Raw genomic sequence first — 24576 nt, forward strand, 5'->3', positions numbered from 1 at the left:
AAATGTACCTTATTCTTAAATTCCGTTATCTTAATCTCCAAAATTTTTGTATATTGTGGATACATATTATATATTATTATATCATAGTTTTTTGAAAGGTGGACTCATAGGATAAAGTATATAGATAGAATTGATAATTTATACACGAAATGAATAAAAATTTCATTGTAATTTAAGAATTTGACTAGAAGTAATTTAACTATTGATTACATATAATACGTATAGATATTTATCATAAACCTATAGATCCTTTTTTCAGAAAGTAGAATCATTTTTGAGGATGTTTTACGCCATTAAACATAAATATGTAGGTTTTTTGATTAACAAAGATTTCATTTGTCTCAAATAATATATTTAGTCACCTATTGATACCCAAGTAATATACTACATGAAACTAGTAACTAAAGTTATGTGTTCAATATATCATAAATCATAAAAGTTGAAATGCGAAGGAAGACGAACATTTTATGTTATACTAGAGGAACATTGCGAATGAGACTGGTGTTGTAAAATTAATAAGAACTAGCGAATGAACACACTATGAATCAGTAACGATCTATCGTAGTAGTTACGCTGCTACGTTTATATGATGCAATAATCAATGTGTCGCTTTCCACGAATTGGAATTTTTCCTACGCGCAATCGTTTTAAGGCAATCGTATGTTTAGTAATCTTGAGTAAAAGGATGTCCTTCGAGAACGAATTCGTGACAACTGGGAAGCTAGCAACAAAAGATGATCGGTTCGGTTTCGAGGATGTCGTTGAGTTTCATTGAGGAAATTCCTTTTAATCTTTCAACGTTTTTTCCACATATTTCGTTAGTTTCTCCAACATGTCATGCGCTTGCCTTCCATTATCGGTTGAAGGATAAATGAAAACGAATGAGAAAATTTATCATTAAACACCAACGTTACTTTTCAACCTTTGAATGATATCAATGACAAAAATTCCACTGGATTTTACCATATGTAATTTATTCATCGGGATTGCGTAACGAGATTCACTAGAAACTGTTTACTCCCAAGAAATCCTTGTTATCGAATTTGTCGTGTTAAATATTAAACTGTCGGATATTATAATCGTAGCAAACACCAGACGCGATTACCTTGAGAACATTTCAATGGTTATCGATCGCTTGAATCATTTGAAATTACCGAAGAGGGAAAAGTTTCCATAAAAACCTTATTGAAACCGTTAACCGTTGAAACCGTTTATACCATTACAAATTATTTTAAGCTTGAGGGAAATACGGAAGAACTCCTGTTGATATACATTGAGTATAGTGATTCTACTACCATTAGCACTGTAATGAGAGACACGACTATTACAATTGTAGATAAAATTTAAAATTTATTTGAAAGTTTATATAAAGCTACACAAGTTACGTTACTTGTAAGCATACACTTGGTAAAAAATGAATATATAGTATGGATAGTTGCCTCAAAGATATAATTAATGCCAAAGATAATTTCATTAAACACTTACGTTTATCATTATGACATATAATGAATAATTAATGGGTTAAATAATTTTATAACTTTTATGTATAGCACTTTGCTATTTGTTTTGGATGTTACCACTGTGATTACGAAAAGTTTCTTTGCTTACTGAAACAAATGTGAAATTGGGATACAGAAATTCGTAAACGTTCTAAACATTTCATCGAACGATCATCATGATAAGAGGTTTATGGGCTATATCTTCTGCAAAACTATCTTTATCCACGTTATCTCTCTAGCAGTACAACAGGATACTTGAAAATCTTCAATTTCTATTCAGTACATTTCAATTTTTATAAACAAAGTATTAATTATACATATTACGTAATTTTAACATAATATATACATAATTTATACACCTTACATAAGATATACATAATTACAATATATAATATAAAATAATATAATAAAATATATAATATATACATAATTTTTATAGATACATCTGTAATTATATTACAGAAGATTTATAATTAAACAGTGAAGTTGTAAATCTTGTAATAAAGATTTCCATTGAACTATATAATTTTCATTAGACAATAAGCAAATATATAAATCACCTTTTGCTATCAAAATGTACAATCATCGTCAAGTCTTTCATTAGAATCATGATAATTTACATTTCCTGTCTTTTATAAAAGAGCAAATTTAAGATTCAGTGTGTTGTCAACTAATTTCACATCTTTATATTTGACTTTGGTATTAAATATGTATTTTCGTCACTCTCTTGAACATTTAAGAAGCATTAATAACGTATTAGTAATACAGATTAATGTTAATCACATGAAACTAACGCAACAATTAAGCTAATATTATTCGTTTCTTACAAAATACCATAAATTTATCATTTATTTTCGAAAAGCTTATATCATCGAAATTATCAGATTATTCCCTTTTTTAACTATTTCATATTAAGATACTTCTTTTTAGCTATTAACTGACATCAAAATCTTAATATATATAAGAGTGTGGTCTTCATATACCTGTCCCATGTGAAAATCATGACGCTTCAAATACGTTCGAAGTCTTTTTTTGCCGTATATCAACTAGGTTCAAGAACGTACTCTTCGAGCGTAGTCGAATTGCGTCACATTTCAATGATCCAACGCGCGGTTGTATGCGTAAGGCGTAAGTGCGTATAAGCCAACACACGCATGCTGTAAGAATATTTTATACGGGACACCGTAACTCGCCGGGAAAAAAAGAGGAATGACGTTCTCCATATAAGAGATAGGAAGAAGGACGAACTGAAAGCAGGGAGGAACGAAGAGGAACGTCCGAGAACGTAGGGACAAGCTGGTCGACCGATGAAGAGAAACGCGAAAGCGATTCAAGAGGAACGAGGAGGCTCGAGCTGCGGCAGAGAAGGGCGATTAAATAGCACGCGAGGTCAGTGCCTCGAATCGGAGATCGGGCCCAATCAGTATGAAGCAGATAAAACTCGTGTTGTAGTTTCCAGCGAGGTCTTTGCTTAATGAACATTGTCGTCCCAAATGAATTTTCATATATAGCTTCTAATAAACGTTTTAATATGGCGAGACCGAAGAGTAGAAATTCGTAACTTGGAATTCAACAAGGATTCCGACATCAGGATCATAGAAATTTATAATATCTATGAACCCTTTTATGTTTGTGTATAGCCTAATACTTATATATGTGTGTATCCGATGTTTAGGTACGTGTAATAGTTATTCATGTATGGTGGTTCTTATGCCTATAAATGAAAACAAAAGCATTGGTAACAAACTATTCTTATATTCCTACATATCTTTATAAGCTTGGAAAACGTTTAGTTTATCAGAATCTTTTTTATAATAAGTAAATACTATTAAATAAGTAGTCTCTTTTTCATAATTATATTTAGTTAAAAAAGTATTATAATTAAAAGAATAGTATCTTTTTACTATTAGAGTAGATAAATATAAATATAAAATGTGTAACATTGAGTCATATATTGAACTCTGTTTTATGAAAATTATTAATTTTTTAAATACGAAACATATAATTTATATTTTGTAATATAAATGTAATATAAATAGGAAGTAAACAATTTTTTTGAAATTTTTGCATTTTAGTTTTCAATTACTTTCGGGTAAATTCGATATGTTACTTTCACATGAAAAGTGGAAACTCACTCAACCAATCGCATGTTTTATGGCAACAAGCAGCGTATGATCAACACGTGTCATGGAACGTCACTCAAAGGATTAAAAACTAGACAGTACAATAATGTACCTAATAAATTCTACCATTTTTTTCTGACTTTTAGGTATTTATAATAGATAACTTTCATATTTCGAACTTCCTTCGATGTGTTACATATAATTATTGGGTTATACTGGAAGTATAATCCGGGTTTTCTGCGACATAGGTATTCCAAGCGTTATAAAAATAGAGTCGGATATAATAGGATATGTACATCATCGTGTCTATCGAAACTGATAATTCTTCTATTTGTATTGACGATTAATTTTGTTTTGAAATTAACATACTCTTCATAAAGTAAACATAAAATTTGAAAGGCGGAGCAAACAACCAAAAATTGCATCACTGAGTATTTGAAGTCGTACCTTATGCGCTACATTTCTCAGAGTTATCACCATTCGATTTTTACTTTTTGTCATACACTTGATAATTTCTATACAAAAAGATACAGAATGTTTTAGGAAGCAAGATAGAATTAAGGGGCAGTTTTATAGCAATATCAACAGTTTCTTTCCTGTTAAAACCTTAGATTCTACGTATTTTTCCAATGTATTAGCAAAAGTATATCAAATATTGGAGAACTTGTTTGAAGTAAAAATATTCAGTTTCAATCGAATTATTCTCTTTCATAATATACTACATATTTAAAACAACGTGTATGTTCAGAGTAACTTAATATAATAACTATGTAATAACGAATAAAACTCAGAATGCAGATATTTTCCTTGCGGAAGGTAAGTTGTACATCCTTCTACCGACGCGCGTATGTACATTTAGTATTACGCAGAAAAAATTTCCATGGAATCATTGAAAGTCTTCCCCGTGTTTCACCAATGCAGTGTGTCTCTTTTCCAGATGGTTTATAGAGTCGACTCGGTCAAGAAATCCTGCTAACAACTCTCTTTCTCTCTCTATACCTTTATCTACGTCTGTCTTCGAGTACACTCCGATCAAGGCCGTTTCCCGGTGCACGCTGGGAAAACTGCTTCTGCTCGCCGCACGATTTTTCATTTATTATATCTCAGCGCGAGTAACGCAACGGAACACTCAGTCTCTTGTAACCGACGTGAAGCAGAAAACCTGAGCTTGGAGCTTTTATCGCGAAGAAACGCTTTATTAGATGCTTAGCCAACGGGCATATAAGGGGTGCGTGGTATTCTTGTAACAACATTGAGATAAACCGCGATACAGACGCAACGTGCAGCGCACGGGTATATACAGAACATGCAGCGTGCAACGTCGTACGCTCATCCGTGTGCACCTTCGCTCGACACGCTGTGTGTATCTGTCCACGAAGCGCAACATACGTAACGAATGTGCGATACTCATTAGGAGAGTCAAGGGTATGTTACGTGAAGAGTGCGGTTACGCTCCGCGTCTGACATTACGTCACTGAATGTGCATCTGTCGGTGAACACGCAACAGACAGTCGGAGTTTAGCACGAAGAACGTACAAGCGCCACCGAAACGCGATACCAATTTGCTCGGCTGAAAGGGAAAACGTTTCTTTCGCTTTTTTCCGAACGTTTGCTGGATTTTCATCGTCAACGCACATGGCAAACGGTTACCGAAACTCCCCTCGATTTCGTTGTTTTTGCTATCCTTGCCATACCAAGGAGAAAAATCAACGTATTGATTTTGGAAAATTCTTTTTCGATTTGTGTAAGTTGAATTTTGGAAATATAAATAGTTGAATGTCAAAAAATTCTAGCTTTACAAGCTACAATGTACATATATATACAATACATATATACATATTCATATACTAATATAGGATATTTAGAAAAAGTTTAAAGGTGTTACACCTTCACAAAATTGCTAGGTCATTAATCAATACATATATGCACTTCCTTTTGGTAATCTTTTGCTATTTAGTGAATAACATCTTGAATAGATTACTTTTCCGGAAAATTATCTTTTTCAGGAACGAATCGAAATAGTTTTTGCAAGTTCGTAAAGTATTCATTTTCTTGTCATGAGAAAGTGTTTTTTTTTTTTAATTAACGTATCGATACGATGAGATAAATTCCTACTGAACGTTGAATAATTTTTGCCAATTTCTCATCGGAATAGAATTTATTTTCTCTATCATTGATACATTTGACGTTCAATTAGAAGTAGGATTTATTAAGTAAAGTTTATATAGGCATCAAATAATAATATACAGATTATATCGAGACATATCAATCGTCAAAAACAAGATGATCTTTCCGCATCTTCCAATATATTAAATTTCGTAATATGTACTTAATAGTAGGTTCATATGATTACACAAATTTGATAGAATCTGATGAAAGAGAAATTTAATTTCATTAGATCGAAGAATTCGCTTCATTAGAAAATGTACAAATATTTTTCTAACTGGCATCAGTGATTGATACGAGTTTATTTGAAAATTGTTAACTAAATCATGCTTTTCACAGTTATGAACGTCGAACAATAGAATAGATTAGAAGTTGTAATGAAAATAGGAGACCTGTACAAAACTGTGTTTATTAAGCATTCAGTAGCTAACATAAATTAATGAAAATAAAATTCAAAAGTTCAACTGTTATATTCAAATGAACAACAAAAAAGGAACATCCTCTTTTTTCAGTGTTGTCCTAAGGTAATTTAATATGTATCATGACATAAAAAATAATCTAAATTAATATCGGTAGCACTTAAAATTATCAAAGTCTTCGGATTAAAAAAAAAGTCCAACCATTGCACATCTTGATTTTACCTGATACTTTCACTAAGTACTCGATCTTCGTTCAAACATATCAGACTATATTATTCATTGCGACAGCTTATTGAAACTTATGATTATTTCATTAATTGTTGTGGAAGAAAAATTGAGCCGTAGTTTATGAATAGTAGTGAGCCTCAATGATTGCGTACGTACGAACATAACCTATCGCTTGCAACTGAAGACACAGTCGAAGCTAACTGGCAACGATTTTCGAAATACTACAATGCAGATGTATATTGTTAATAGGTACTGTTATACATTTCTTCTTGTTCACTACTAAACCATTATGATACATATTCGAAAAATCAAAAATATATTAAGAACACTTCAAAGCAAAATAAATTTCATTGAAGCGCAAGTATTTTGAAACAGATCTTTGTTAATATTTCAATGTGACAAAAAATAATTGGCAAACTTTTTTGAATTAGTGGGTAATATAGCTTTCTCTTAACGTTCCTATTTTGATGCTAATAATAATTGCTGCTAATAAAAGTAAATCTTAGAAGTGTACTTTTTCAGAAGTAAACTCTTCGTCGTTGTTAATCATTTATTTCTTGTGTTTAAATATAGTATCATTTCTAATTTGGAATTATAATTTTTTAAGGTAAAACGTTTACAGTCAGTTTTTTTTTACAGTGTAATTTAAATATACGTAAATGATTGGAAAATAATTAGAAAGTATAATGAAACAAATTGTATAACATATAAATAAAACAATTGTAGATATGTAAAGTATTAAATATTTTTAGATGATTTTAGATTAGAAAGGAAGTCGACTTGGCTAATCTCTCTGTCTGTAATTAACTTTTCTTTTCTCAACATCTTATATATTGAATTAGAAATTATAGAAAATATGCATTGCCATGTTATTAATACGTTAAGAATGGAGCAGTAAAATAATGTATACAAATTGTGTATATGCAATACTCTTAACAAACTTGTATAGATTAATTCACATATAAGTTTTGTCAAAATACAAAAGATATGTTAGAATAATGTGTACTTTATAGATACTCACTACAAAAATCGAAGAAACAAAAGAATTTCCATGATTGTCAAGAAATTGGTTCTTGATAATAGTAAAAATGCTTCAATTTTTTGAAAGTACATAGAATTACAAAATTCAGATGGGAGAAGAAATACTAGTGACGAAAAAGATATTACGTAAATCTCTCGAACTTTCTTTTATAAACGCTAATATTAAAAAGCCGAATGTAATAATTTCAACTGGTTGAAAAAGTTATTCCTAGTAGAATATTGCATTAACGCAACATTGACCCTTAGTTAAACAAAAAATTTTACCGCATCGATTGTTTACAACTTTGATAAACTCACAACGCATTGTTTCCTATCTAAATATCTCGTTACGTTATGCTATGAAATAACATTTTTGTTAATGTATTCAATAATATGTAAAAATATATGTAATAGATTAAAAAGACAAATATCAATATTCATCCAAATGAGAAAAAAAACCGCGCAGGCGTACAGAATCGCGTCACAAAGTAACGGACGTTCCCAATCAGGCCCGACACTTTTACCATATCACGCGAATCTCTGATGTCGCGTTTCAAATGACGTAAGCGTCTGCCGAGTTTCTTGATTACTCGATGGAATATTTTAATTACCGTCTACCTACGTGTTACAAAGTCTTTCGCTTTCAGAATCAAGTTTTCGGATATTATAATGCTGACGACAATCCATCGATACGACGACAAACAACAACTTCACAGGAATCGTTATTAATCGTTGTATAGCCACCCTGCGAATATTAACCGCGGCCTAACACTGACAGATAACGAGTACATAATTACGATCGACTTCACTAATCTAGCATTATACACGAACATTCCACGTAACGACCGTGAAACATCGAGCTCGTCGTGAAATACTGTCACGCGAGAGATACTACTTGCTTGATCTCTTGATCGCTTTCGAATACAAAATTCTCGCCGATTACTCGCCAAGCGTCCGAAACGGCGCGGCGCGGCGTGTCGGTAGACAATGCGTGAAAGGTGGTGTTGCGCTTCCGCGAACATTAGAGCTACTGGCAAGAGAGGAGCGAAACGATAATTGCACTTATTCGAGGGTGACTCGTGGGAGGAATTCAAATAACAAAAACCTGTCACGTAACGCACACCTTCCAGAGTCGCTGAGAAAATCGCCCGGGACGAAAAATTCTACGAGAGAAAGGTGAACCGGTGTTTTGACGACGGATCGGGCGAGGCTACAAAGCACGATCGGCATTATTCTGTCGCAATTTATGGTAAGTAGAAATCACAGCCTTGCTCCAGGCAAGGTAAATAGAGTGTCGACCACTGCGTTCGATTGAACACTGACAGCTGACGGAATGCGTTTTAGAAACAGAACAGGAATTCGCCTTTATATTCTTCGCGATTTTCTTTTCGTCGCATAACCTTTCCGTGGTTTTGGTTACATTCAAGCTACAGAGACAACGAGCCGTGACTCGCGACGCGTTACGAAACCGTCGTTTTTTAGTTACCCTATAAAATTTATTGTCACTAAATATAAAACAGCCGACCTACTATCGTCGTCATCGCGTTTCCTCGAGGGTTCGCGTTACAAACGTCGCGATCCTTGCCGGCAGACGTTCCCAATCGGGAATATTTTTACTTTTATGGTACTACGAATTTTGACGTGAACTTAGAGGAAACTGCAGGACATTTGGATCAGGAATTTAGTTGAAACTTTGAATGCTAGTAAATTTTGTCGTCCTCTTTATAAAAACGCCACGTTATGGGATTAGATACTCAATATTTTTTAGATATGCATTTATGAAAACTTCATAGGTACAAAAATGTACATGTGCATAATGCGCAAAGAGATATAATTTATACAATATTCGATAAGTGAAGCCCATATTTAATTTTGCACTTGCATAAACGTTCCCAGTCTACCCATGATAGAAGTTTAACTGTAACTTTGTGCCTGTTCAAATACAGTTGCTATCAGACTCTCTAATATATAATTTACAAATATTTTTATGAAGATAAAAGATACAATTCAGCAATTCAGCAGTACTCAAACTTTCAATTAAATGAATGACAATCGAGTCTTGTACTCTATATGTCAGTAACATACGTTTCTTAAGCTAAACGCTAGGTCTAGTAGGACAACATCCAATTCTACTTCGTTGCCGATACATTACAACCTATAACAACGCAAAGGGAAACGCAATTTAAGCTATTAAGGACTAACGTTGCGTTAACGCAATATTTCACTTGCAATTTTTATCAATCAATCTATTTTTCCGAATCTTGTTTTATAACATCGTGATTATGAAAGGGAATTGAATTCCAGGGATTCACATTTCGTTCATGTAGATTCTATAATTTTATAGAGTTTAGTGAAATTAAAGCCAAATGATAAGCTGTTACTAGATCTTTAATATATTAAGACGCTTCTCAAAATTAATGCCTTTGGCTGAGAATTTTTGTCCCTTTTGACTTGCAATCGAAGCAGGTGGAAAAGTGGGCGAATGAAAAAAGCGAAGGAAGCTTCTACCGGTCCTGATGGTCGTCGGTCCGAAAGTAAGCGGAGGGAGAGATGACCTCAAGATGATGATATCGGCAACGTGGTCGTCGTAGGGTCGTACACAGAGGTGGCAGAGAGAGAGAGAGAGAGAGAGAGAAAGAGGTAGAGAGAAGAGTGGCAGGAAAGGAGATCGACAAGGGAGACGCGGCAACGACGCGACGCCAGTGTTGCCTCGTGCAAAAATAACGTGGAAAGCCTGCTTTAAACTCAGCCGACCGCACTTACTCGAAATATACGCAGTGCGCGCCTCCCGCTTCTACCAAATCATTTTTAAATCTCATTGAACAGCAGACGGCTGGGAAAATTCGCATTAATTGCGCTATGTTTCGTTAATGACGATTGTATAATATGTAACGTTGTCTAAATACCACGCGGATAAAGCGACGCGGCGTAGAACCGCTTTGATTCTCGACGTTTGCGTACACGCCGTAAATGGACGCCGCGGAAACCGATGCCTCCAAGATCGTTCGGTTAATCTTTGCTTCCAAACTGCCCGATTATTTTTAGAGGAAACTCTATTGGCGTTCCGTTCAGCTGTTTAACGGAAACGATTGAATTAAAGCTGTTCGAATACTTTGGAATTCATAGAATTTGGGGTAAAGTCGTTCACGATCCTTCGTTGAGCGGAACACGATATCCAGTAAAAGTACCAACTTTATTCTGTAAAAGCTTTTTACTCGTACGCTTTTACATTGGATATACATATGAAATTTATGTATTTTTTAATTTTTATTTAGAATTAGTTAATATTTAGCTTTGTTATAAGTTCTATTACAATACAGTAAAAAAATAGGTTACGTTATAATATGCAAGTAACTAAAATTTAATTATTTATAACAAGATCGTCGATTTGAGGAACGATCCGTTAATGGGAAGTTTGGTATTGTCCCTTTTCGAATAATAACAATAGAAACTGAAAGAAATTGTTACTTGAATATTAATATCTATAAAATAGACCAAAATAAATGATCTTCTCTCATATAGAAACAAAATTATTCAAAGTGTGCGTAATAATTAGTTCGGATAATGAAAGTTCTATTACACGTGTAATAACGAAAAAAAAAATGAAGAATGTTAGTTAAAATAACTATTCTTTCTTGTGATACAAGTTTGGAAAACTACATAACCAGTTACTAATCACGCACAGCTGCTAAAGAGTTATTTGATTATCTAGATGCTTTTGTCGGAGCTTTATTTAAACTGTATCTGTATTGATATACATCAACAAATTCCTACAAAGAATTCTGTGTATCACATTCCCTTATTCTTTCTTATTTGCTACTCCTAAGAATTCATTACAACATTTTATAGCATATACAATTTCTCACTTTAATATTCGGACAACTTTTGAAACAGAATAACTTCTTTAGAAGTGGACCAAACTACTTTTTTCAAAAGTTAGAAGAATTAGTTTACTAGATGACGCGTTAAAAAGATTTAGAACTATTGCAACTTATCGATATCGTGAAAAAAAACAGTAAATATCGCTTTTTCCAACATTTTTTTCTGAGCTTGTAATGAGAATGTAGCCTGTACATGCTGAAGATTTCATTATAATCGGAAAACATTGCTATGAGGTACAAATGGTAAGAACGGTAAAAAATCACAGATTTTCACGACTTTCGGTCAATAATTGTAAGCAGTCTAAAGATTCTTAGTTTTTGCCTAATTCCCGTGGCGTCAACCGGTTTCGATGAAATCTTTAGCATAAGCTACAACCTACAACTGACATAAATCTACAATTATAGACTCAGAAAGAAAAGTAAAAAACAATCTTTACTATTTTCTTCGCGATGCTGATAAATTTAAGTTGTTCCAAATCTTCTTTACACGCAATCTAGTTAATTAATCCTTCTAACTTTAAAAAAAAACCGTTTTAAGTCACTTAAATTTTAAATATTAAAGCGAGTAACTGTAGATAAATATTTCCGACATATTCAATCATTTGGAAAGATACTGTCGTGACTCAAGTTCCTTTCTTCTGAAGAGTCAGGCCTCGTTAAACATTACACACAACGTTAAACATTACATAGTGACAAAATACATGAATAGGGGAAGTCGTTATACGAAATTCAATTGAATATAATTTGGAATTATTACTTAAAATTTGGATTTTAAATTGTTCTATGGATCGTTCTATCGTTCGAAGAACAAAAAAATGTATCTTTGAATATCGTATTATAAAAACAAAATAGGAATAAACCTATTCATCATGCAGTTGATTGGATTTACAAGTAATAAGATTTCTCTTATTTATAGCTGCTCTGTTCTCTCATACAACATGTAATAGTAGTATATGTATGTACGTAGTGAAACATCGAATAGTATCTGTGTGATAGATAGTACAGTAAGAAAAAAGTCCTGTACCGAGAAAGACATTTGGTGCTTATGTTGTTAGTTCGTATCCAAACAGATTATGAGAACAGTGTTTTTTTCTTTTCTCTCTAAAATTTCTCTCTAAAACACTCATCCTACGAAGAATTGCAATTAGACAAAAATAATAAAAAACGAAAACGTTATACTGTTGATAAACGGAAGAGCTCGCGTATAATCTCTATCAGATAGATATTATTTAAAAGACCAATAGATAACGAAAAGAGATTTTCCTGATATTTTTATAACGCCTGTGTATGATATCAACGTTGTTTTAGAAAAAATAGTGAATTCCGCTAAAAAGAGTTTGTAATTTCTGATTACAAAAATATTCTCTGTATATTACGCATATGGGTATGTTTGTTCAAACATATTTTAACACCTTCAGGCACGCATTCTATGAGAAGAAAACATTCTTGTCGAGAATGACGATCTGCGTATGAAAAGTAACTTGTTTATACAGATTCGATGCGATAATGAATCATTCAACAGTCACATAGATTAACCCCATCAATTGAAAGATAGAGAAAAATGATACTATTATAAATATCATTTTATCACAATTTATCTTGAAATTTACTATTACTTGTATCATTTCCTGTGATAAATGAATTTATGAAAGCCAGTCAGTTATTTTTTGGCAATTAAATATAAATCGTGTAAAATCGTGTACCTGGATAGCAAAATTAAAAAATTTACAAAAGGTAAAGTTGAACAGTTTGATTTTTACATAGACTTCTTTTATTACACTTCTGTTTTAATCGTTGTTCCAAAGTCAGTCTTTATCATTCGAATAACATATCAATCTATCAAGACTATAGAATACACTTGTATTGTATACACTTGTATTCACTTAACTGATCCAACAGAATCCTGCATAGTAGAAAACCTCTAATTATTTTGAACAGTGTATACAATATTAACATTATGATAGTTTTCTTAATAAAGTTCTCTTGCAAATCGAGAAAAATGTTTTGTACCGTACTATATAAAAATAATATATTTGGAGGTACTAAATTTTTCTATAAATATAACAAACATTCGATTATTAATTAAAATTATGCTGGAATCTAGCTAATTGTCGACTTAAGAATGTCTCCTTATATCCTAAGAAGGTTTCAAATTTAATTCTATATTATCAATGCAATGATTTCCTCAAAAAAATTCATAAGCTGTTCATAGTTCGTGAAAATCAACTGCCTTTAGAGATGATACAAGAATCCATCCTTCATTCTATACAATACTGAAAATTCATAAAAATTTGTATACATCAGTTACTCCTACAGCTGTTGCACAAGAATCCTGTAAGGAGGATACAATTAAGATTCCATATAATATTAGATAGATAACACAAGAGTTCGTAAAACTAAATTGCTTTTAAAACTATTACGCGAGAATTTCAACTTTATTTCATACAATACCAACTGATTAATATAAAGATTCATAAAAATGTATAAAAATCAGATAGTTTTTGAACTTTGCACAACGAATAACATAAATCAACTTTTATTCATTAAAGAATATGCAGAAGACGATGATGGATAATTCCATTCGCTGGCATGATAGAGCATCAAATAGAAGATTACGGATCAACGTGAATCCGATACTTTCATAATTGTCCAAGCATTTCCTTCGAATTCTTTGTTGTTCTATAAACGCGAAACGCTTTTCACCTCCGTTCAAAACGGCATACAATCCAGAAAGAGTAACGACGAAATAAGAGGTCATGTTAAAAGAATAACACGTTTAGGGATACCAGGGATTCTCTGACGACGTCTACACGCAGTTGCCGATCGTTAGAGCACAGCTGTCTAATCGTCATGGAAGAATACTGTGTTCAGAGCTTTGTAATGACGGGTACGACTTGTGTAAACGAGTACTAAAACCAGACGGATGAGTGACCTCTGCTGGTTTTCACGGCTCTCGAAGCTTCTTCGCACGAGCTGGAGATTCTACAGCTTTGAGAAATCGGGCTAGACCTGCCTGACGCGGCGCTCGTATTGCTTAAGGGCTTTTCATGTTTCGAACCAAACCGCAGAGACCTTTCCTCTACTTTCCTGTTTCAATAATATCCGACGAGTACCGGCATTCTTTCTGGATATCCTTGACTGCTTTCAAGCTCCAAGATTGAATTTTCAATCAAAATTTTCAATCCGACTGTAGAAGTCTGAGTAACGAAATCACCACGATTTTCGACAAGATTGACCGAATGTAATAAGATATGACATTACGCAATGAGAAATGAGTTAATAAAAAGAAGAACATTTTAGAGAAATTGATCGTTATTCGTAAAATGGTGAATAGACTTGAATGCAAGATCTAAATCCATCATGTATATACATGTGAATAATTAATTGGTATTGTACTATTTTTGACAAGATTTTTTTTCGTCCTCCATTATCTTGAAGAGTATAGTTTCAAAAATATATGTATATACAAAATCCTATTTCCGAATTCTCAAAGTTAATGATAACTGAGATAGCTAAGAATGCATGGAAAATGACGCACAATCTTCGCATAACTATATGCATACGCAGTTAAAATCCCTACTAGAATTAATGCAACAGCGCTTCTTTATTATTCTTCTAATTTGCGGAAGTTTTGCGTGTTTATTAACTTCTTTTTTATCCTACATACTTTACGGCTACGAAAACTTTATTTTTAATTTTCTACATGTTGAAGGTGTTTTAAGGTACTTTTCATTAAAAACATTTTCATTAAACTATCACTATGACTACAGATCATACAGGTACAATATCATCTCTGCTATCCTAGTAAACAAATCTTTTAATCACTCTATCTGTCAAAAGATCGGTAGAAAACAGAATTGTACTTTGTACACGATTCAAAACATTATTTCATGATTTTAAGTAAACATATTAATTTGGCAGTAAATCAATAAATAGCAGTATTTGGATTTTTTGCGATATTCTCTATAAGGATCGAAAGTATGTAAAGTTTGCTTCCATTCAAAATAAAGTAAATGATGCGGTGATACAGTAATCGTTGAAACGTTAGGACTCAATCTCAGAATTACAGCCGCCGTACACAATAGTTATGCACGTCGCAGATAATACCGATCTATCCTCGTTTATTTATATTCTTACTTATACACGCGACCAGCCGCGAGTAGAAACACCACGCCGGAGATACAGATATTTATACACAGACATCACGTGATTGCACACTGTTTCGCGCCTTGCAGTGAACTTTGCAGCTACATTAAATGGACTTTTCGCAACCGGCCTCTTACATATATCGCTACTTTTCGAACCTCGAGAGCAGACGTGTTTGCGAACCACCCTTTGTCTCGCTTCACAGTTCACTTGAGAAAACGTCCACCATATTGACAGTTATATCTGTGATGTATCCTACTCTAACGAATCACGTTAATAAATTTTTTGAAAACTTATTGTTGATTGCCGCAAAATTCTCACCATTTATTTTTTCATGTCTTTATTACAACTTTTTGATAGACGATGCGAATAATTTTTCTTGTTGATAGTAATTTGCGTTTCTATGAATTTTATTCAAACAATGAATTATAGTAAGGAACAATTTTACATCTTCAGTTATGTGGAAACTATACAGTAATTTTTTGTATATAATTAATTAAAGTATCTAAGGAAACGTGAATATACAAGCTTCTCTTCATTCTATTTTCAATTAATTCTAATTCTAATTAACTTCTAATTAACTTTACTTTTTTGTATCGATTTTATAACACTATTCGTTACAAACCTTATTCTTGGAAATTCTCTTAAGTAATTAACGGTAAGATAACATTCCTATAAATATTGATATATTTTAAAATATTTATTTCTTGATTTAATTTTAAATCATTTCAAATATTCTACGTACAGTTTGCATCGTTCATTGCAGTCTCTGCCTTGAGAATTTTTATTTAATCGATCAATTGAATAAACCTATGCACACGCTTATAAAAAAAGTTGACACGTTTTAAAATCAAAGAAAAAATCTTCATAACTCATCAAACATTCATTAATTTTATATTATGTTTTTCCTTTCATTCATAAACTTTATCAATTTCCATAGTGTTTACCATAAACCTGTGCGTTGTTTAAAATTGTATTAATCACATCATATCTGTTTAAAGTACACTTACAATTCGAAAAAAAGGAAAATATTAAAATAAGTCAAATGAAACAAGTACTACAATAAAAAGGCAGCTCTACTCTCCAATAATTTAAGTAAACCAGAAAAATCAGCTCAAAGTCAGTGAAAATCAAATCACTTTAACTAATCACTTGAATATTTGCAGCAATCATTTAAACATTGGAGCTGCCTTCCTATTGGTGCAAACTTCTCAATTATATAGACTACTTTTTATAAATATATTATGTGCGTTATATGGAATATTTTGAAATTTCATTAATACTGGAAATTTGAGATGTATATAAAAACTACAAAATATTTAGTAAATGGAGTATTTAGCAAATACATATATATTTCTCAGAGATCATAGAGAAAATTTAAACAATTATCCATTACGTCAATAAGCCTCGATATTCAATGAGACCATCTGTAACAATTATATTCATGCTGTAAGTACATTAATTGTTTATTAAATATATATTTTGTAATAAACATCTTGTAATTTCTATATATAATATTAAACATTTTTAAGTTGATTTTGAATTTGATCTATATAATTATGACAGTTGTATTTCACTGCAGTGCTAGTAAAATTTTAAATGATTTATATAATACGTATATAAGTTAAAGTTTTCTGTGGTTTATAATGATCAAATTCTTTCGTAAATCGCTGTTTATGTGAAAACCGCAGCGCGGTATTTCAAATGCGTTCCAAGCTTATTTACCATATTCTTTTAATAAATACGATATAAATGTTATATATTATTCATCGATACCTATATTTTGCGGAATATTAAAGTAAACTGAAATTACTTAGATCGGAAGGATATTTGAGACAAACTATATAATTTACCCTGTAATTTTCCAAATTCTATTAAGAACAAGTTTTAAGTGATCTACATTTGGAAACAGAGTATTTAACTTCGTTATTAGTAGCATAATAAATTGTGAAATAGGTCGTATACTTACATTAATAGTTCGATGATCATAAATTTCTAGGAGGATATAATTTCTACTCATCAAAAGGAAAGTTTGCTCAACTGATGTTAATATTCTCAGTTGTAATAATCATAATTCAGTAGCGCGTGTAGTGTGCATATTGTTTTATTTATGGATGTAATTGTGTTAGTTTTTATATAATACCTTCTCCTTGACTGAAATAACCGTATCACGCGTAGGGCTCTTCGAGTTATATCCTCATTTTTCATACTGTTTCTTGTTGCATTTAGAGCATACAATATTTTTCATTCTTTCATTGTTATATTGAAGGCTAATTATGACTCCCTCTCTTTTTTAAATATGTTTACTTCATTAATACAGAAACATAAACTTAAATAACATACCGAAGATTCTTCAGTTATCTTATCAAATTACAATAAGTTCCAAAAGAATAAGAATCGTAGAACTGCTACTGATTGACAATATATCAGCACTAACAAATAATGCACAATAAGTTTTATTATTCTATGCAAAGTTTAAGATTGAGCTTCAAAGTGTTGAATCTTAACTTAGTTCACTGAAATAATACTACCTGATTCTAATATTCAACGAAATATAGATATCGATGCGTAACGCAAGCACGATTGATGTTTATCAATCTAATATCAGATAAATAATATCAAATATTCTCGTTTAACAATAAGGAGGCAACTCCAATATTTATTGACTTGAAATTGTATCTATTGAAAGAGAAAGAAAAGTATAGGTTTTATATCTCTATTCCTGAAATCGCGACGATATAACCGACGAAGCGTTGCTGTTTACCGGGAGCCGTTTTATTTTTCTCGATTTCAGAACTCGCAAAAGTGGTCCGCTTTGAGGGAAAAGTACCACCGCGGGAAAAGTTAACTTCGCCAACTGTTAAACCGCGGTAAATCGATAACATGCTTTTTTTAAATTCCGATGAACGGAGATGTTGCACACGCATCGTTAGAAATCAGACCGCGGCTACACTAATATACACGAAAGACCGCACGAGCAGCCAACTTCTATCAAGATTTCGCCTGCGATTTTTACATTCATTATTCCCTGGCTGAATTCGAACGGGAATTTCGATTCTTCAAGCGAGAAAGCGACTGCATGAAATTCTTCCGATTTCAGAAGGCCAGAAACCGTTTTCCACGTGAAGAACAGTCACGCGTAAAAATCTTTTTATGCCAGAGATTCGATCGAGAAAATAAACAACTAAAATCAGAAGAAGCCGTATGAATGAGTGCGTATGAAACTCACACAGATAAAAGTACAACGCAAGAACGTGTTCCCCTACTCTACCGTTACCTTTCTACATGCCGCAAATATATTCTATTCGTTGTATTGTACGAACACTATCGTTCATAAATACCTATTTAGACACTTTAATCAATTTATATGAGCAGCTTTTAAATTTTATTAAAATATACAAATTAATAACGAATTAATATAATAATTAGAAACAACACTAACTACCTTCTTATAGTATTTGTTGATTAGAAATTATAATATGTATAATATATAATTTACTAAACATTTTATGGAAGGTTAAATTAATATTATAAACTGTAATTTATTTAGGACAAAAGAATTACGCATAAATATTTTGTATAGATATTGAATTCTACTAAAGTTACTGTATAGAATAAAATTGTATAGTGTAACATACTATTACATATATTTATGTAATAAATGTTATGTACATTATGTCATATGTATGTTATGTACATATATCTATTACTTAAATGCCATTGCTTATATTAACACCATTAGTATTTCTATTAATTGAAGAAAACCATCTTAATATAACTTATAATTCAAACATTAAATAATTACAATACAAACTAGTTCTGCAAAGTTTAATAATTACATATGGAAACTACAAGGAAGGTTTTTTGAACCTTGAACATTTGATTTTGAATCCTGTTGGACATTTCAAAAAGATTGATATTCACAACATTAATTACACCGTTGGTTTGGTAAATATGTATTAAAGCTTTGCCTCTTAACCATCAAGTAGTAAAGAAATTAGAAAATAAAAAAGTCGATTTATCATATTTTTTCAAATAATCTTCATATGCCAGATTTATTACTGCATATTGACCTCTAAAAATCTATTCGTGTGGGTCGTAACATTATAAATCACACTAGATAAAAGTGATAAGTCCACTTTTGTACTTTCCTGATTTTAATGGTATCCGATATCCAAAAGAAAGCACTGAATACAACATGGTTAAAAAAGAAAATAATAGATATATCCAATAAAAAAGAAACAACAAAATTTTAAGTAGTTGACAAATTAGAAGATTTTGTAAAAAATTAAGGATAGTATTGTAATCGATATTTTTAGAATGATCAAGACTACAGAAAATATAGAAATTCAATGCAATTTAATTTTAGAAGTGTGTCTAATATTTTAAAATTATTGTTTTATTTTAAATGTGCAAGTAAAATTCTTTTATTATTTTTAAATTACTCTCTTATGTGAAATAAACAAAAATGTGACTCATATCATTTATCATATTCATCCCTTGTACTTTTCATACCATTATCCGTAGCTATGGATCTGTAGCTATGGCCATGAGAAACAAAATCATTGCAGTACTATTTATCCATAATAATTTTCCTAGATATTTTTTGACCTTTGAATAATGAGTATACACTCATGCCGAGAAATCTAAAACACCTCGCTGGCGCTTTTCTCTTCCTTCCTCTTTTTCTCTCTTTTCTATCTCTGTTACTCGTATTCACGGTCAATGTTTTGGTGGTGACGAGAGAATACGAGTTGTCGAATCTCAATTGAATCGCTGCAACCAGTCGCGAGCATAGCCATGTAAACCAACATTGTTTACTAAGAAGCGAAAGCTCATTAACTGACTGACCATGAAAATAGTTGCTTCTAATTGTTTACAGGAAATCTTATATCGATCACTTATGTGAGATAGAACAGTTCATTTCTTGCTATCAATCATGTCTTGAAGCCTTACGTATGATATTTCGCTGATTCTTAAAAATTTTTAATCGATTTTAATTCAGAACTTGTCTGTATCCATTATTTTAGAATTTGTATTACTTAAAATCTGGCAGATTTGTGCATGGTAAAAGAAAAGAGCACAAGAGAGATGAAACTTTCACATGTTTAGTCAATTCATTTTAAAGTAATTTTTATTTAATAACTTCTAAATTAATGTCTTTAATATTAATTAATATTAATTTTGTAAGTTTTATAACTTTTAATCCCTCAATAAACAAATATTTTTTCTCCTTATTATGTGTCATATAAATACTAGTCGCTGTAATAAAAATATTCGACACGCAGGCCCCAGGCGAAAACTTGGATTTTCCATCTTTTATAGAAGACCAATTTTAAAATTCAATGTGAATATGTTATGTACTAATTCCACATCAAAACTATCTTTTTATAGAATTCTAGAATTAATCATGTTGCGTTCCTTCGAATATTTTTGATCAATTCTATTTTTATAACGTTAAAATACACATGTATTAATGTTGAAGAAAATATGAAAAACTTATTTTTGATATATTTTAAGATGTTTATATTTTCAAATCTATTAGATCATTTTCTTCTTCAATTATTGCATATTTAAATACTTTTCTTTAGTCAGCCAGTCACATTGAAGTCAGAAAATTAACAACGATGAACATATATCTTTTCCACGTGGTTGAAATATATAACGTATATAATTTAATATATTCGCCAATAAATATTCAATTCTGGCTAGATTTGCATGAGCAAATGAAACATAATGCTGACAAATGGTACGAGACACACCCTCCGTTCGCGAGTATCAATTTTGAATAATTATGTCGATGACAAAGCGTGATAACTTTCACGCCGCGAAACGTTGAAAATTTTCAATTAATCAGTTTAAAAGTAGAGTTGTTTGGTACTAAGAGCATCGCAAGCATCGCAACAACGCGCATGGCTATTACGTAAGATCTAGGCGGGAACGCGAAAACGGCGGAAAGGTATAGATAGTAACTTTCTGCGATGGATTTTAGTAGTGTCAAATACATTAAAACACGCACTTCAAAATACGCTACCATAAGTATTGCGATACCTATACCTTTTTGCACGATTGAACTCATATTATTAGTAACATTACAGCTTACGAGGTGCAAGCTATTAATATTAATAAATAATCTTTTACAAAAATAAGAAAATTGGTAATAAAGCATATGAAATTTTTAAAGCAGATTTTATCAAGTATAGATCATTTGATTATTCAATATGGAGTAAAATTGTAAAACTGTATAAGAGTTTATAACCTACAATATGTAACTTGTCAATTCACTCGCATTATTTGTTTGTAAATTACTATAGAAGAGAGTCCTGATGATATTTAATACAAATGAAATTTTTATTTTCTAGTCATTTCAATTTTCCACAAAGGTATAAACACCCGCAGTCTAAATACAATAGATGCACAAGGAAGAAACTAAAACTAACCTTCCAGCCAGCGCTGCTGTTGCTTTCTCCCTTTTCCCTGAAGTATGGTATATTCTGCATCATCCATTCGTAGATCTGTGAGAGCGTCAACCGTTCGTCGGGGGCGCTGGTAATGGCTTGAGTAATAAGATCGGCATAACTGTGATTTCCCCAGGCGTTTCGTCGGGACGAATTCTTCTTGACCGGAAGCAGGCCAGCACCTTGGCCGAGAGAGCCATGCTGAGGCGGTGTGCCACTTTCGACGCCTTCGACGCCCTCTTTGCTAGCCGCTACGCTCGGTACCACGTTTCCCTCGATATATTCCTCCGGTCTTGGCAGCGGCCACGTGTGCGACCGTGCTCTCGTCTGAGGTTCAAACCCGCTCTCAAGGTCGTATGGTACCCCCTGCTGTGGTTGCAACCCGGTCTTCGACCCCGACGCAGAAACCGGCACCGAGTCCATCATGTTCGTTTCCTCTGTGTACTCCACTTTGATCCCGAGCACCTCGCGAGGTGCTGTGTCTGTTCACAAATATCGCGCTGCCTACCAAGAATCCGCGAAAAGTCGCCGTAACAGTCGATGGTCGCGCTGCGATCGAAACTATCGATATCACTAACACTGCCACTTCTACGGGTTAACAACACTACGTCGCTAATAACAAATCGAAACCAGAACCAGGGGGAGGTCACTTTTATTTATTTATCTTATTAAGCCCTGTGTTCTTATATTCACGATTTGTCACTCGATTTCCCTTACCGGCGCGCGACCAGAAATAGAATAAATAGTACATGAATGATATCGCACGCACAATATCGAAAGATATATTGTTATTTTCGGAGAAAACGAGATGAAAGTAAACTAACTGCGAGGAAAAGCAGAGTATCACGGATCACTCGAATCGAACTCTCCCGCAGCTGGCAGCGGACCGACCGAGAATACGCTACGATGTACGTTGTTCTGCGTGTCGCGAGCAAGCGAGAAAGAAACTGAGAAAGAGAAGCAGGACGAGAGAGATAGGCGATTACGAGAGAGGGGGCAGACCACGTGGTCAAACTCACTGTTTACAAGCCGCGCCGTCGGTCACGTGGCCATGTTTTGATAAAGAACTTGGCCCACTGCAAGGAGAGAATCTTCGACTTTGTTGCCTGGCGGGTTTTATGTACACAGAGTTGCAAAAACTTTTTGCGTTGAGGGACAAGTATTCGTGTCGTGCCAGTTTCCGTGCACGATCTTGTTCGAAGTGTGTCGGCACAATTTCAATGATCGAAGTAGCGATTATCGATATGCTCCCTGTACCAAAATGAGTGCCTTCCTTCCTACTTCTCATCGATGTCCCAATCGACTGTCCTATTCTCTTGGTCCTTTTCAGAATAGACGCTTTGGACAGTTAGTGCGTTTTTCTTCGAAGTCAAGTAGATCGAAATGATTCAAAGGCGTCAGACACTAACGTTCGACCTCTCGTATTTTGAGAGCACGATCGAACTTGTTCTAACAACATTCGTTTATATCGAGAATGTGGCGAATATTCTCATGAACGGCATAAACGTTCCAAATATGTTCTAAACGTATGTATCTCTGTATTAGATACGCGCACTTTTATTCTTATGAAAATCAAATCACCTTACTCCTTTATACAACTTGCCGGCAATGCAGCGCGGCGAATACTGACGAATTCTTCTGACCGGCAGCCGGAACTGACCGAACGAAGCCGAAGTTACGAGAAGTGAATTCGTGGCGCCTGCCTCCGCGCATTTGAGAGAGACGAGGATAAGACGACGAGCGACGGTACGAATCGGAGAAAGAAGGATCACTGAGAAGCGAGCGAGACCGACTGATCGACCATTCTAATATCCAACAGAGAAAACTGGAGGGAGATCACGAGCATAGCGAACGAGCTATCTGGTGGGTGGTTCAGCGACGTGGGAGGGATAACAGAAAGGTGGGGGCGAAGTAGCGGAATTGGAGGAAAGGAGAAAAACGTGGCAAGTGAGCAAGCTAGGTAACAAAGAGGTTAGCGGAACGGGCGAGGGAGAAAGAGGCAATGATCCGGAATGAGCTGGATAAAGAGAAGAGGGAGAGAGACAAACCAGTGGCGGCGGGAATCAGTGAGGGCAGCGTGGTCGGCTAGCTAGATCGACAAGGTGGGCGGGGAAAGGGGTACGTTATGCCCCCAGGGCCAGATACTGTTCTCCATACTCCATACGTTGTAGCGCGACGCGGCGGCGAGGAGAGGGAATTCGCACGCGGCCACCTACCCCACACTGATGAGCGTTCAATTCTCTCTTCTCTTTTACAAGTTTTCGAATAATTTCACTGGGTATAATGATGAAATTCCTCTCGGATGTTATTCTAGTTCCGAGATAAAAAGATAAGACAATCTTGATAATCTATATTGGCGAGTTCGATTTAATAAATTCACTTTATGCATTGAACATAGATTAATAAATATTAATAGTAATAAATATCGAATTTGTGTTGTTCACAATTTCTTTTTGCATAAATTTTCTTAGCAAGTATTGTTGTAACTATTTTCCGAATAAATATTCTGAATAACTAAATTCAATAAACGCTATGTATAACATAGTATGTACTTACATTCACAATGTAATTTAAACATTGTAACAAAATATTTCTGATAGGAAAATTGTGGCAACAGTGGCATGATTGTCAAAATT

General features: G+C 33.3%; 1 protein-coding gene across 3 annotated transcripts in view; it reads right to left on the reverse strand.

The window, feature by feature from the left end:
• LOC126866547 (forkhead box protein O) overlaps nucleotides 1–23731 on the reverse strand; it is a 295017-nt gene extending 271286 nt beyond the window's left edge. For 2 of the 3 annotated variants that reach the window (XR_007689917.1, XM_050620284.1), the window contains exon 1: nucleotides 21923–23730. Coding sequence is in view for 1 of the 3 variants with exons in the window: in XM_050620284.1 (XP_050476241.1) it covers nucleotides 21923–22366 (444 nt within the window). In the remaining 2 variants the exon portion in view is untranslated. Of the gene's footprint in view, nucleotides 1–21922 lie in introns of all 3 variants that reach the window. The other variant, XR_007689918.1, reaches the window with a different exon arrangement.
• Nucleotides 23732–24576: the final 845 nt, after the last annotated feature.

Source organism: Bombus huntii, chromosome 1 (genome assembly GCF_024542735.1).
Source record: "Bombus huntii isolate Logan2020A chromosome 1, iyBomHunt1.1, whole genome shotgun sequence".
NCBI lineage: Eukaryota > Metazoa > Arthropoda > Insecta > Hymenoptera > Apidae > Bombus > Bombus huntii.